Genomic DNA, 15,912 nt, shown 5'->3' with positions numbered 1-15,912 from the left:
CTCCGGTCTGTCTCTGATTCAGAGGGAGAAGGTGAGGACCCTAAAAGGCCAGAAGGCAGAGAAGGCTGTGATCGGAGCAGAGATCACCAAACTGCTGGAACTGAAGAAACAGTTAGCCCTGGCTGAGGGAAAGAACCCCGAACCTGCCCCTACGAAAGGCAAGAAGTGAGAGAAGGAAGACAGAAGCAGGAAAATAAGAGTAGAGGGAAGTAAGAGTTCAATAATTACCTTAATGGAGAATGGGATCAAGATATGCACTAAGAAAGAAATATGAGAATAACTTCTGTAAGACAAGTCTATGACTGGATGAAAGACAAGAAGGTTCTAGTAGCCTGGTAGAAACCAGCCTGATAGCTGCTTGCATTCACCGTTCTGTTTTACTGCACCACATCTATCGTGAAGTGAAATAAAAAAGGCAACGATCGTGCTGATTCCACCAGGCTAAGGTTCTAGAATCTAGTGTCACTATGCAGAAATCAGAACAGGTCAGTGTGTGATCAATGTCAGGTTTGGGTAGATGTTTAATAATATAATTGTTATATTATAAAAAACATTTTTTTAATATGCCCCTTACCCATTTATTCAATCAAATAAATAGCATTGCTACAAGTAACTTTTTGCAAATATTGTGGAAAATGAATTCAGAAAAAAATGTGTTTTCTAAGCATTCGTTTGGACCTTAATATATACGCATCTCACTTCTCTCTCTCTCGTCAACTGACCGGAGTACGTTCAAATAAGCATTTCAAGACACTGAAATTGTTTTAAGGATTTATTAGAAAATGTGAGCATATAATAAAGTTAATACAATATAATGTTTCATGTAACAGAAATAAAATACCTCTAATTCAACCACTAATCGAAACATATTTTTTTATAATAAAATGACAAATTAATATGGGTACAGTAAAGTGTATATATTACAGTATAACTAGGTATAATACATGGTTATATCAAATATATAGGTGAATCAGGTAGCTCTACATTGTAAATATTACTACCTCAATTCAGTCAATTTGATAGAAAAAGGTCAGCGTAGAAAGAAGAATAAATGGGTCCTAGGTGTAGAACTATCCATACACACTAAAGCTGCAGCGGGTTATACAAAAGTAGAAATTGAAAAACTACCAATCATCATTCTCACATACTCACACTGCACTGAGTACTGACAAACTTTCCTGAGCTCCATATTTCCACATAAACTATGCAAGAAATATTATCTCTGCTGGCCTCCGTTCAGCCTTTAGGATTAATCTTAGATTTTCGAGGTTGGCAGATAAGGGATAGCCTGGGATCCAAACTGATTTAGCTATGTTTCATTGTTGTTTCATTGGGGAACAATGGTACGCACAGCATTCAGTCTGATATAACCAGGCTAGATCAAGGATAGGGTGACAATGAAATGCACTCTCTGCGTTTCCGTTCCACAGTCTACCGTCATACTAAGGATGAGCCCAACTATGTTTTTCAGAATCAATTCATTGATGGTTGCGAGGGCAGATTAGTCAATAAAACTCCTAGCAACGGTAAATATCACCTTTATGTGATTAGTCAATTCCATAATGTTGGAGTCACTGCCAACGCCCTTGATCAATTAATCCAATAATCAAACTCATCCCTAGTTCATACAAATCCCTTCACTAGGCTGAATGATCTAAACCACGCCCAATCAGTCTCATTCATTATGGCATGCGACGGAAAATGTCATTTGAGTGTTTGTTGATGAACAAACCCAAGTTGGTCTTCCGTTTGGTGCCTAATGAACACGACCCATGGAATGCTTCTGATGGGTGTTGGTTAACAACTTCCATAGATGGATGCTTCCAACCAATTCCTTCATTTTGGAAACATTTTGGAAATCACTCAATTGAATCTAACTCATCATCCCTACTTCATACTGAACACTTCACTAGGTTGGATAAGCGGAAAAACGCCATAATCAGGATCGAGCTCATCGCGGCAAAAAAAAGTTTTAATGCGTTTTGCAACAGAAAACCATCAGCGTTTCTTATTGGATGAGTCCAGGTAGACCCACCTTCTCTTTCCATTTGATTCCTAATGAACAAGTCCCATGCAATGCTTGCGATGGGCGTTAACTGTTAACGACCTTCATAGATGCTTCCGATCAATTTCTTCATTTTGGAATCGATGCCCTCAATCAATTAATTTGACTCTTAACTAATCCCTACAGTACTTCAAACTGAGCACTTCAGTAGACTGAATGAGCTACACAATCGTACAATGCTTGTGATGGGCGCTAATTGCTACCCATCTAGTTCAAATGTGCTTCCTAAAATCCAGCCTTACATACATACAGTACACTGTAACGTCTCAACAGAGGCATTGCATGATCCACCTGCCATTTAAACCGTTTCCTCCATTTCCTTTACATGCTGTCTATCTCCCTCTCTCTACGTTTGCCGCAATGCTGCAGTTCCTTCTCTCCATGGTTTTCCTTTGACTTGCTCTTTCATCTTTCTGTCTAACTTTACTTCTTTCTCTCTCTCTCTCTCATACAGTTTTGAAGAAAATTATCATTTAACTTTCTTCTCGAAACACGTACGTGTCTTTTGGTTTCTTTCTAACTCTCATCTAGAAATGCATTTCATGGTCACCCCAATGTTCACCCTTCACCGCCAACCTGCTATTCCAAATGTTTACGTTCTGCCTTGTGTTACTTCTGTCATCCCGCTACCTCTTTGCTTTTCTTCCTTCACTTTTTGGTGTTAACTAGTCTCTCTATCAGGGCTCTGCGTGTCCTCTGTACCTCCTCTCCCAGTCTGTCTATCTCCGCTTTTAACCTCTCGTTCTGATCCGTCAGCTCCTGCACCTTCCTCTCGTTCTCCTGCTCCCTCTCTCTCCTGCTCTTCTTCGCAGAAGAGGAAGAGGAGGATGAGCGCGAACTGGCGGAAGGGAAGGACAGAGAGTTGCCTCTCTTGCGTTTGCCCAGCCGAGACAATGAGAAAGCGGTGCTAGTAAGAGAGGAGACAGGAGAGGAGGGAGGAGAGCAGTTGAGAGAGGGGGAAGGAGAGGCGGCGGAGGAGGAGCAGGAGGGTGAGTCGGGGACACATGGGTGTTCATCCTCCTCGCTAGTGGAGGGAGACGCAGGCTGAGACGCAGGCTGTTGGACGTTGTTGGAGTGATGATGATGGTAGCTACCGTCCACCATGCCCAACCCTCCCTCACTCAGCAGCTCAAAGAACTCTGGGGGTAACAGGTCCCCTCCTCCCGAACCTTCCTCTCCATCTCTCCCTCCCTCTCTGTCCCCAGGCCTCTCCGTCCTCTCCACAGCTGGATTCAGACACAAGGCGGTGGAGGAGTGGGGCGGATGGATAGGAGGCTCCTCCGGAATTGTGACCCTCTGGACACCCTCTCCTCCGCCCCACGCCTGCCCTCCAACCCCCACCCCCACCCCGTCCGTCAGCCATGTCAGGGAACAGCTCTCCAGGACATCCAGGAACTCTGTCTCTTTCTATGAAGAGAGATATAGAGAGAGGAGAAAGAAGAAATGACAGAAGAGAGAGGGAAGGAAGAGCAAAAGAAAGAGAAGAAAAAAATAGAGGAGCAGTTATGTCAAAGACCCTTCTTACATCAGCGCTCTTGAAAGAGTTGCATCATGAAGAAGAGAAGACGAAGAAAAGATTAAACAAAATGTTTGGATAACCAACAACTGATAAAAAAATAAAAAACACAATCAGTCATCGATCACTTTGTTCATAAATCAATCAATATTTTTTTTAAATTACTAATTATAATCCCAACTGACCTCTGAGCAGGGAGGGGCGCGAGTCAGCTTGGCCCCACCCGTGTCTGATCCCAGTATATCCTGCAGGTCCTCATACCACGCCTCCAACTCTGCACCACACAGCGGCCCCACACCAGGGGGGTACGGAGGGGGCAGGTGAAGCCACTCGGTAGTCATCTCTGTCACTCAGTCGCACAGATAGTCTTTCACAGCCACACGCTGGTACACACTGGACCTGGACTGGTGGTGGAGAAAGGAGGAGCCGGTTTTAAAATAATGTCGAGACAGGAGGGTTTGGTTTTAGAATGATGAAATAATTATTTAATATAGCATCTTTAGTATGAACCGTTATGGGGTTTCTATACAGTAGGCTAGATATCGGGATCGACATATTACCAAGAAAGCTGTATGTGAGAGAGCTGTGCAATAGAACTGGCTACGTTAGCATGTTGTTTCTAATTATCAATTGTTGAAGAAAAATATGCAATCGAACAAAGTACCGGTATTATAATTTCTATATTTAGTGAAAAAAAATCCACTTTTCGTGAAATTGTAAAATAGTGACACTCTTTGGACAAATGGCTGTACTGCATGAATCAATTGATGATAGGATTCTATAGCCAAAAACATGAGATGTAGTGATGACTAAATTTCAAACATTATCAAGTTCAAATCTAGAAAATAAATGCATTGATATAATATAAACATGATGAGGTTGACTTGACATCCATAGACAAAACATCCAACACTCAGTAAAAACACAGAAATCTAAAGAATTAATGAGGAAATGCAAATCACCTTTTGAAAGTCTCTTATAATCAAGTCTGGCAATTGGTTGTTGGTGATAATTTGTCCCAACAAGTCTAGAAAGAAAGAATTCATGACAATAATTATTGGCAATTATTGTAACAAATACGTAATACAGTGATGATGAGATGTTGATGAGATGTTAGAATTTGCTTAAAGGAACATATTGTATAAAAGCAGCCATAGAGATGTCTAGTCACATTAAAGCTGATGCAGTCAACTTGATAAAACAACCTGCTGACAATACATTCATAAAAATATTGAATAGGCCTATACAAATGATTTTCGATAAAGAAAACGAATACAATCATTTGACAAACTACTGTACTGGCTTCACGTGTTCTGATTATATTTTTTTTAGGGAAAATCACAACAAAATCAGGTCATTGATTTGCCTCATGTAAACAAAGACTCCGTAGGTGTTCTAGGGCGCCCTCTGTCTGTCAAGGTCCACAATGAATTATATTTCTATCAGAACATCCTTGCTTGAGTTCGATTTCCACTAGCTCATGAAAAATAAAATATAATTGACATCCAATTTTCCGAGTTGAAGATATTTGGTCTAAAAATACAGTTTTATCCTTAATATTGAATAGTTAACGGTACTTTGAAACCACTTGCTCAACACAGGAAATACATGGCTGTCTGACCACAACAGACATCGAGCAAAGAAAGTCGTTACTGTGGTCAGAGTAACTGGTTTTAAAGTACCTTTAACTCTGCCGCAATCAATAAATGCAGCCCAATTCTTGACGAATACTTTTATGATAAGTATCTATTTATTCTTGAATGTATTGTTTGACGAATACATTTCAGAAAAGTGACATTTATGCAACTGTAGGCTATGTTTTTTTCTCGGATGTGGTCTCAGCTCGCTCTCCATCCATCCAGCCAAGCCAAGGCATTACGTCATGGAATCAAAGTACGGGACGAGTGAAACAAAAGCAAGGGTGAAAACTGACACCTCCAATGGGTACAGAATACTGGGATGGCAACACAAAAGCTGTTCTATTCTATTCTACAGGAAAATCAATGAACTCAAAATAGCAAGACGTGCGAGCTTATTCTTCTTTGTCAATGCAGATAAGTGTTTTTTTATTTAATTGGCTATTAACATAACACAGCCTATATACTATCTGGATACATGACATCCTATACATTTATCAAACAAATACTTTTGTCTTCGATAACAGTAGTCTACATAAGTTAATAAAACCGAAACAAAAGTTTTCAAAACGTTATGTACGCGTTTGACAGCTCAGCTGTCACTGATATCAAACTTCTGGTAGAGAGATAAAGCTCGTGGTAGAGAACGGTCAAAGTCAAATAAGCAGATAAATGCCTCCCTGAATAAAAATATAACAACTGTCAATTATAATTGAACTAGAGCAACTGCTCTCCTATAACAGACATGGGAAAGTTGCCAAAACATGCACATTCTTATTTCTAAAGGAACGCCAGAGACGATCAGCTGCCAAATTAAAATTAGAACTCTTGTAGAAGACGTTCAACAACTCTTAAAAACTGTAGACAATAAAATAAAATCCACCTACCCTTTTTCTTTTATTATTTCGCTTTCTTGACTGTCTTGGGTTCGGAGTATGTATATATTTTAGTTGAGATTGGTGATAGCTCATGTTAACCATTGTTCGGCTTAGTATAGTGAATGTGATTTTTGGAAACTCCCGGTGGTGTTTATATAAGGTGAGCCAACCGAACTTAATGTGGAGATATTGTTTTTTACACAACCTAACCTACCATTAGCTGACGATGAAATTACTGACATCCAGATGGTCCAATCATAATCTACGCGCTAAAATATTTTGCTTGGTGACATCCAATGCGTAATTATCTTCTACGGTAAAGGCGGGCCTTAAAATGCCATTGCTAGTTGTCTCCGTCGTAGTTTATGTGACCTGAAGATGTGATGCAGTCATAAGACGGCCAGGACGAATTTGGGGCGTTTGGGAGTCACATGAAAGGAATGATGCAATGCTTGGCAACACATTTCTAGTCAGTGATAAGACCGGGAGAACCAGAACATGTTTTATTTAAGTCTCTCTGGCTCTAACAAAATTCTAAAAAAAAAATACACTTATGCAAGAATATTTTAGAATGTCTAAGCAAAGTTTTTCTTACACATATTACACTACAGGCTATTTGTAATTTCTGTTCAGTTATATAGGCTAGTGAAAAGAATAAAGAAAGCAAGTCTGCTTGGAATAATGGCTTATTTTCTATGTAAATCCAATAATTGTGTGGTTTTTATTTTCCATTTTTGATATAGGCTTGATCTCACAATTCTCTGGTAGCTCTATTGTGTCTTTATTTTTGTGGACCGATTGTTTTCTTTACGCGCGTGAGGGCCACATTGTACAGTAGGCCTTTAATCAAGTCTGTGTGTGTGTCATGTTATGTGAAATGCTTTGAAGATCCGACTGCTATCCCCCAACTGTAGCTCTATCTGTGTAAATAGTGTTGTTTCTCAAGAGTAGGCTAGTATAGCCTGCTGCAACAATTAAACTTCAACATATTTTTTTTCCTCAGAGGAAACAACGCAATATAGCCTATTTATTGCAATAAGTGACAGCCTATAATAATTGTTTGTTTGTTTTATTTTATTGCACGTTTATTCTAAAGGAATATCATGTCATTCGGATATTAATTTCATAAATGTAATTTATTGTAGTGCCTGTGCGCGCTATCAAAACAACATCACCACGCTCCGATTCAACATGTCGAGAGCCAGTTTCTAAATTGGGCGTTCCCAAAAACTCCTCTACCGCATCGTTTCGAGGATGATCGTGAACAGGCTACAACTGTACACGATAAAAGATAATACACATTTAAGGTTAACCGTTTAAAGCCAACATTCTCATTCTAATAAATAATCGCTCACTTCTTATTCTATTTCATGTGTCATTTCGTCTTTGGGCACTTCACGTCAAAGTATTCAAACTCCGAAGGACAGATAAGTGTTTAAATCCATGTTTATCAGCCTAGCAACAGCAAGCCTAGCAACAGCGCCAAGTGGGATGAGACGCGTCGCGTGCGTGAGTAGCGAATAGAAAGCTCAACGTGCTGTCTCCAGGAGCAGGGTTAAAGCGCGCGAGGAGCCTTGGTTACCACGTCACGACTTGAGGGGCTGTTGCTGAGTAGTTGAGCGGAATACTTTTTCTGTCTAATGTTTATTGAGTCCCGTCGTGTCGTGTGTATTGTATTCATTAGTGGGATAAAGGACACAGGGTTGTTGGCACAGGCTGGGTTTTTGTTACGACCGTCTGGGGTGGAATGGGCAGGGAGGCAACAGTGTTTATAAAAGCAAAACACACGTTTAGACTACACCACAATGTTATTCCCTTAATTTATCTAATTTGTTAGTTCGATAATTATAATAATATAAATACTATATGTAATTCTCATAATCATAGGCCTAATAACAATTCAATAATAATATAGTAATACTAACATTGCTGCTAAGGGGCTTTACAAACAAAGGCAAAATTAAACAAAACTGGGAAATGTTATTCACAAGAGAATCAAAAGGCGGGATGGATTAGAGAAATCAATAAACTACAAAATTGTACTAATAAACATTATGAGCTTTTTCGTTTGAATATCTGGTATTTTGTCACCTAGTGTGTTTTTTTTCTAAGATGATTTCTTTAGCTACATGAATGTGTCATTAGCCTCTGCCAAGTCCTTTCTTATTATACCTCAGTGGCCGAAAGGTTTTCAGGGGAAAGGGAAAGGGGGATACCTAGTCAGTTGTCCAACTGAATGTATTCAATTGAAATGTGTCTTCCGCATTTAACCCAATCCCTCTGAATCAGAGGTGCGGGGGGCTGCGTTAATCGACATCTACGTCTTCGGGGCCCAGGGAACAGTGGGTTAACTGCCTTGCTCAGAGGCAGAATGACAGATTTTTACCTTGTCAGCTCGGGAATTCGATCCAGCAACCTTAACAAGGTGACACCACTTAGGTGTAATAATGCCACGTTCAAGTGCTAGTCGGAACTAGGAAACTCTGAAATTTCCCGACTTGCTAACTGGTTGAACGTGGCACGTGTATAACTACAACCATTTAGCAAGTCAGACATTTCAGAGTGTCCTAGTTCCGACTAGTACACGAACATAGCACAAAAATGGGGAGACACCTATAGAGCCCCACAGTGGAGATGTCATACCCATAAAACCTAGCGGTCAAACAGAAATGGTGACAATAGTTTTTCCACCGTACATTTTTCCCATAGGGTATTTTAGAAACACTTAAAATAAGGGCTGTGTTTCGTGTAGGCTTACCCCGGCGTGAACTTTTAACCATGTAAATCTCTCTTGGACAAGGTGACTTTTATCCGTATATTCGGCTGTATATACTCTCAGATTCGAAAATGCTGATTAGCATCAAAGTCGAAATCATGCAAGACTACAAATCCCTGCAAGCTCCTGCACGTCATCTCTAGCTGACACCTTTGCCAACAGGTATTGAGTCAATTTAAAACTTGCACAAGACAGTTAACAGAATTGTCAATTGAAAGAAATGTAGCTATTTTATGAATTACAAAATTTAGCTAACATTAGTTACTAATCCAGAGATTCTAACCTTTGCCTCGATTCGGCAGTCTCATCCAAATCACCATGACATTTGTAATTCTTTATGACAACCAAATTAGCAGCTAATTAGCATTTCATTTTTGGGGTTTAATACAGGCGAATATATTGACGAAAGTCCCCTTGTCCTAAAGAGATTTACACAGTTATCAAAACGTCACGCCGTGTCCTCCAAACAGACCAAGTGGTTCGTCCTTTAAAAGTTGCAGCGTACTGCGGCGCAGCTTGCATGGTGCCGCATAATTCTATGGCACGTTATTTAAGTGTGAACCACTGGTACCATTAATCCTAGTTTGACCACCAGAGGGCATCTTTGAGAAGCATTTGATAGGCTTACAGTACTGGGCTATTTAGCTAAAGAATCCCCGTGTGGTGCGGGCAGGTGGGAGACCGGTATTCAATTCCCCACAGGAAGGAAGGAGTAGACTGTCCTTGTAAATAACAATTTGTTCTTAACTGATTTGCCTAGTTATATAAAGGTTACACTAAGAGCATAACATGTCTACACCCTAATTGTAGTCTAACCAATACCCAAACGGAGATTCAGTCAAAATAAAAATCTAATTTATCAAGACCAGTCCCCATGCTTGTCTCAGAGCAGTGCTAAATGTTGTAGGCTATTGCTTCAAATCCTATTGCTTCTAACTTCAGTATGCTCTTTAAATAAATAAGACCTACACCCCTTTTAACAGCACATTACACAACACTCGTGAGACTCATGCCGCCTACGGTAGGCCTACAGTATATCGAAAAATATGACGTGACTCATCCACCCCCCCTCCTCCCTTCCCCATGGGTTAGGTCGGTCTTCTGTGAGTGGCTCTGCGGCCCATCCCGTGCCCCCTGCCCTCGTGCCTTGAACCTTGCACGCTTTGTTGATACAGCTGGAGAACTGCAAGGTAATCCCATTGTGCGCCACTCGGGAGCCATGAACAATATGACCAATATATATTGTCCTGCTAATAACAGGGTTAATAATATATCTGTGAGAATATCCAAGGGGCTTTTATATAATTCTAAATGAATAATAATAATTGCTTTGTTTAAAAAATATTTTGGAGATGATTTCGTTTTCAAATAACGTAAAATGAGTGAGAAAAAGGCCATACTTGAGTGGGGTGAGACATTGTTACTAATTTGTAAATAAAGCAAGTTTGTTATTTAGGATTATTTATTTCTGTTTTTAGAGGGAGAGAAACCAAACACCTACAGTCATCTCATGGGTCTCTCAGTCGAGGCCGGCACATGTATTGAACCAGCATCTGTAGCAACACAGCTTGCAAAGCTATGCAGTGTCTTAGACCGTTGCGCAACTCAGGTGTTGTACAATGTGACTGGTCTAATCAAATCAAATCAAATCAAATTTTATTTGTCACATACACATGGTTAGCAGATGTTAATGCGAGTGTAGCGAAATGCTTGTGCTTCTAGTTCCGACAATGCAGTAATAACCAACGAGTAATCTAACCTAACAATTCCACAACTACTACCTTATACACACAAGTGTAAAGGGATAAAGAATATGTACATAAAGATATATGAATGAGTGATGGTACAGAACGGCATAGGCAAGATGCAGTAGATGGTATAGAGTACAGTATATACATATGAGATGAGTAATGTAGGGTATATAAACATAAAGTGGCATAGTTTAAAGTGGCTAGTGATACATGTAACGGCTGTCGTAATCCTCCTCCTCGGACGAGGAGGAGAGGCGAGGAGGATCAGACCAATATGCAGAGTGGAAAGTGGTCATATTTTAATGAACAATAACTGAACACTTCAACATACAAAACAACAAACGTGACAAAACCGAAAACAGTCCCGTGTGGTACGAACACTGACACGAGATACAAACACCCACAAAAACCATGTGAATCACAGGCTGCCTAAGTATGATTCTCAATCAGGGACAACGATTGACAGCTGTCTCTGATTGAGAATCATACCCGGCCGAACACAAACAACCCAACATAGAAAATAACACCTCGACAACCCACCCCAACTCACGCCCTGACCAACTAAATAAACACAAGAAAAAGGAAAAACAGGTCAGGAACGTGACATAACCCCCCCCCCCTTAAGGTGCGAACTCCGGGCGCACCAGCATAAAGTCTAGGGGAGGGTCTGGGTGGGCGTCTGTCCACGGTGGCGGCTCTGGCGCTGGTCGTGGTCCCCACCCCACCATAGTCAAACCCCGCTTCCTTGGCCTCCTCCCAATGGCCACCTTCCATGTCAATCCCACTCTACCAAAGGGCAGCACCGGACTGAGGGGCAGCACCGGACTGAGGGGCAGCACCGGACTGAGGGGCAGCACCGGACTGAGGGGCGGATCCTGGCTGGCTGGCGGATCCTGGCTGGCTGGCCCTGGCGGATCCTGGCTGGCTGGCTCTGGCGGATCCTGGCTGGCTGGCTCTGGCGGATCCTGGCTGGCTGGCTCTGGCGGATCCTGGCTGGCTGGCTCTGGCAGCTCCTGGCTGGCTGGCTCTGGCAGATCCTGGCTGGCTGGCTCTGGCAGGTCCTGGCTGGATGGCTCTGGCTGGTCCTGGCTGGACGGCTCTGGCTGGTCCTGGCTGGACGGCTCTGGCTGGTCTTGGCTGGACGGCTCTGGCTGGTCCTGGCTGGACGGCTCTGGCTGGTCCTGGCTGGACGGCTCTGAAGGCTCAGTACAGACGGACAGCGCTGGGCAGGCAGACAGTTCAGACAGCGCTGGGAAGGCAGGCAGTTCAGACAGCGCTGGGAAGGCAGGCAGTTCAGACAGCGCTGGGAAGGCAGGCAGTTCAGACAGCGCTGGGCAGGCAGGCAGCTCAAACAGCGCTGGGCAGGCAGGCAGCTCAAACAGCGCTGGGCAGGCAGGCAGCTCAGACAGCGCTGGGCAGGCAGACAGTTCAGACGGCGTTGGGCAGACGGGCAGTTCAGGCGCCGCTAGGCAGACGGCAGACTCTGGCCGGCTGAGACGCACTGTAGACCTGGTGCGTGGTGTAGGCACTGGCTGCGCTGGAGAGGAGGAAGGCTCTGACAGCGCTGGACAGGTGGGAGCAGCTGGAGAGAGAACCCGGAGAGACAGCCTGGTGCGGGGGGCTGCCACCGGTGGACTGGTACGTGGAGGTGGCACCGGGTATACCGGACCGTGAAGGAGGACACGCGCTCTTGAGCACCGAGCCTGCCCAACCTTACCAGGTTGAATGGTCCCCGTAGCCCTGCCAGTGCGGCGAGGTGGAATAGCCCGCACTGGGCTATGCTGGCGAACCGGGGACACCATTCGTAAGGCTGGTGCCATGTATGCCGGCCCGAGGAGACGCACTGGAGGCCAGATGCGTTGGGCCGGCTTCATGACATCCGGCTCGATGCCCAACCTAGCCCTACCAGTGCGGCGAGGTGGAATAGCCCGCACTGGACTAAGCACGCGTACTGGGGACACCGTGCGCTCCACCGCATAACACGGTGTCTGACCAGTACGACGCCCTCTCACTCCACGGTAAGCACGGGGAGTTGGCTCAGGTATCCTACCCGGCTTTGCCACACACCTCGTGTGCCCCCCCCCCCCGAAGAAATTTTTGGGTCTGACTCTCGGGCTCCCAACCGCGTCGCCGCGCTGCCTCCTCATACCAGCGCCTCTCTGCTTTCGCTGCCTCCAACTCCGCCTTGGGACGGCGATATTCCCCTGGCTGAGCCCAGGGTCCTTTGCCGTCCAGGATCTCCTCCCAAGTCCACGAGTCCTGTGTTTTCTTCCACTGCTGTTGTTGCCGCCCTTCTCCACTCCGCTTGGTCCTTTGATGGTGGGTGTTTCTGTAACGGCTGTCGTAATCCTCCTCCTCGGACGAGGAGGAGAGGCGAGGAGGATCAGACCAATATGCAGAGTGGAAAGTGGTCATATTTTAATGAACAATAACTGAACACTTCAACATACAAAACAACAAACGTGACAAAACCGAAAACAGTCCCGTGTGGTACGAACACTGACACGAGATACAAACACCCACAAAAACCACGTGAATCACAGGCTGCCTAAGTATGATTCTCAATCAGGGACAACGATTGACAGCTGTCTCTGATTGAGAATCATACCCGGCCGAACACAAACAACCCAACATAGAAAATAACACCTCGACAACCCACCCCAACTCACGCCCTGACCAAGTAAATAAACACAAGAAAAAGGAAAAACAGGTCAGGAACGTCACAATACATGTATGACATAAAGATGGCAAGATGCAGTAGATGATATAGAGTACAGTATATACATATACATATGAGATGAGTAATGTAGGGTATGTAAACATTATTTTAAGTGGCATTGTTTAAAGTGGCTAGTGATATATTTTTCTTGGACGCCTTTGACAGATGATGAGAATGGACACAGACATGAGACTGGGGTGGGAAACACACGTCTCGTCTATGTTTGTCATAGTTTCTGAGCTGTCGTTGTTTGGCTTTGGTTTTGCTGGCCTCCACTCTGGCTAGCAAGGTGTAGTGGTGTTGGACTGCATAAAACGCTGAGCAGTCAGGTGAAACGTTGTAACCTTGCAAGACTCTGTCCATCTGACCTTTTAGTGGAGTTCGGCGGGAGTGACCCCAGAAGTCTCCTGGACCGCAGAGTTCAGTGCAAAGCAAAACGCAGGAAGATGCTGAACCCACCTTGTGTGCTGATTCCCCCACGAATGAAGCAATCATCCCCTTCAGGGTGCGGTTTACCCTCTCGGTCAGGTTGGTCTGAGGATGGTAGGCCGTGGTCAGCTTGGCAACTCCACCCCTGTAGGTACAGAACTCTTTGTAGATTCCTGAGATGAACTGCGGACCTCGGTCAGAGAGAATCTGTTTTGGAATCCTGAATCTGGTAATGATTCTCCATTTGCAGAATTAGAGCAATGGCGGATGCAGTGGCTTTGCGGAGTGGAAACAACTCCACCCAGTGTATGTAGTAGACCACTAGCACCAATAACAATTCATTCCGGGTCCCCTGGCTGGGAGGAAAAGGCCCCATGGTCAATTCCCAGCATTTCATTGGGACGGTTCACCATGTTCTGCTGCAGGTCTGCCCATGTCTGGCTTGTATTCCTGGCAGACTTCACACTGCTGTACAAACCTCTTGGTATCGATCCACATGCCTGGTCAGTACACCACCTCCTGTAATCTTCGGTAGGTCTTGAAGACTCCAAGGTGGCCACTCATGGGGTTGGTATGATAAGCTATGATCATCTGGTCAGTCAATGTAGAGGGGATGAAGACACGGTAATGGGTGCTGTGTGTTCCATCTCCTCTTGGAGTTTTTCCGATACACTTTATCCTGAATTATGCTGAACTTCTCCTTAAAGCGGCTGTTCGAGTCTTCTTCAGACTGACTTTTGTGGATTGCCATGATGGCGGCATCATTCTGCTGTGCTCCCCCCCCCCCACACACGTATCAATTGTTTGGCTTACTATAGCCTATAATAAAGCAAAAAGAAGAGGGAGCTCAGGTCCTTGAAACCGCACAGAGAACAGAATTGCAGAGTGCCTCTTCAGGTGCATTGTCAGTGGAAAGGATTTTCCAAAGTTCACTTCTTAGCGACCGCGCACGCCTGAAGGAAAACTCCCAAGGAAAAATAGGAACTTGAAACTTTGAATTTGGTAACAAGTCCCCAAGCGAACTCAAAAGCAGGTGAGAGGGCGGGGGATACTGTTCACAACAGCAAACCGCTCGCCCTCACGATGCCATACACAGTCTGCCATCTGCAGACTGTGTATGGCATTGGCCATCGATGTGCCAGTGGCCATCGAACGTGAGCATTGGCCCACTAAAGTCAGTTACGACATCGAACTGCAGTCAGGTCAAAACCCTGGTGAGGATGACAAGCACGCAAATGAGCTTCACTGAGACGGTTTCTGACCGTTTGTGTTGAAATTCTTTGGTTGTGCAAACCTACAGTTTCATCAGCTGTCCGGTCTCAGACGATGCTGCAGGTGAAGAAGCCGGATGTTGATGTCCTGGACTGGCGTGATTCAACGTGGTCTGCAGTTGTGAGGCCGGTTGGATGTACTGCCAAATTCTCTACAATGACGTTGGAGGGGGTTATGTTACGGAAATTATCATAAAATGATCTGGAAACAGCTCTGGTGGACATTCCTGCAGTCAGGGAAAGGGGGATACCTAGTCAGTTGTACAACGGAATGCATTCAACTGAAATGTCCACATTTAACCTAACCTCTCTGAAGCATGCCAATTGCACGCTCCCTCAAAACTTGAGACATCTGTGGCATTGTGTTGTGACAAAACTGCACATTGTAGTGGCCTTTTATTGCCCCCAGCACAAGGTGCACCTGTGTAATGAGTATGCTGTTTAATCTGCTTGATATGCCACACCTGTCAGGTGGATGGATTATCTTTGCGAAGGAGAAATACTAACTAACAAGGATGTAAACAAATTTGTGCACACGAGAGAAATAAGCTTTTTGTGCATCTGGAAGATTTCTAGGATCTTTTATTTCAGCTCATCATACATGGGACCAACACATGTTGTTTATATTTTTGTTCAGTGTACATCAGGGTTTTAGTAAATATACTTGAAAGGTTGCTAAAAGATCCAAAGTTCAATTGCACTGTATTTGAGCTGCACTGTAGCCTAGTTGGCAATAATGGCGTGAGAGGTGGAAACCTTACCAAAGGCAAACTCTGTGCCCTACTGTATGAACTCAAGTGATGCTTTTTATAAGGGTCTATGCTGCCCTCTGCTGGCCACTTTACACCATTACAAACAGATTGTAACTAG

General features: G+C 44.0%; 1 protein-coding gene and 1 pseudogene across 2 annotated transcripts; one reads left to right on the top strand and one right to left on the bottom strand.

Moving 5' to 3' along the window:
- The window catches only part of LOC120065566, a 33,546-nt pseudogene extending 32,049 nt beyond the window's left edge, over nucleotides 1–1,497 (top strand).
- LOC120064996 (DNA damage-inducible transcript 3 protein-like) lies at nucleotides 760–6,240 on the bottom strand. 2 transcript variants are annotated; one of them, XM_039015624.1, is made up of 4 exons: nucleotides 6,106–6,240; nucleotides 4,544–4,608; nucleotides 3,767–3,985; nucleotides 760–3,472 (listed from the first exon to the last, which is right to left on the bottom strand). In XM_039015624.1, exons 3-4 carry the CDS (start codon nucleotides 3,920–3,922, stop codon nucleotides 2,714–2,716), a joined length of 915 nt encoding a protein of 304 aa, XP_038871552.1. In that variant the 5' UTR covers nucleotides 3,923–3,985; nucleotides 4,544–4,608; nucleotides 6,106–6,240; the 3' UTR covers nucleotides 760–2,713. The 2 variants fall into 2 exon arrangements, with proteins under 2 accessions (XP_038871552.1, XP_038871553.1); XM_039015625.1 differs by lacking the exon at nucleotides 4,544–4,608.
- Between the last annotated feature and the right edge of the window lie 9,672 nt (nucleotides 6,241–15,912).

This window comes from Salvelinus namaycush, chromosome 20, assembly GCF_016432855.1.
Source record: "Salvelinus namaycush isolate Seneca chromosome 20, SaNama_1.0, whole genome shotgun sequence".
Lineage (NCBI taxonomy): Eukaryota > Metazoa > Chordata > Actinopteri > Salmoniformes > Salmonidae > Salvelinus > Salvelinus namaycush.
Note: the sequence above shows the minus strand (reverse complement) of the source record. Positions and strands in the feature narration are given on the sequence as shown.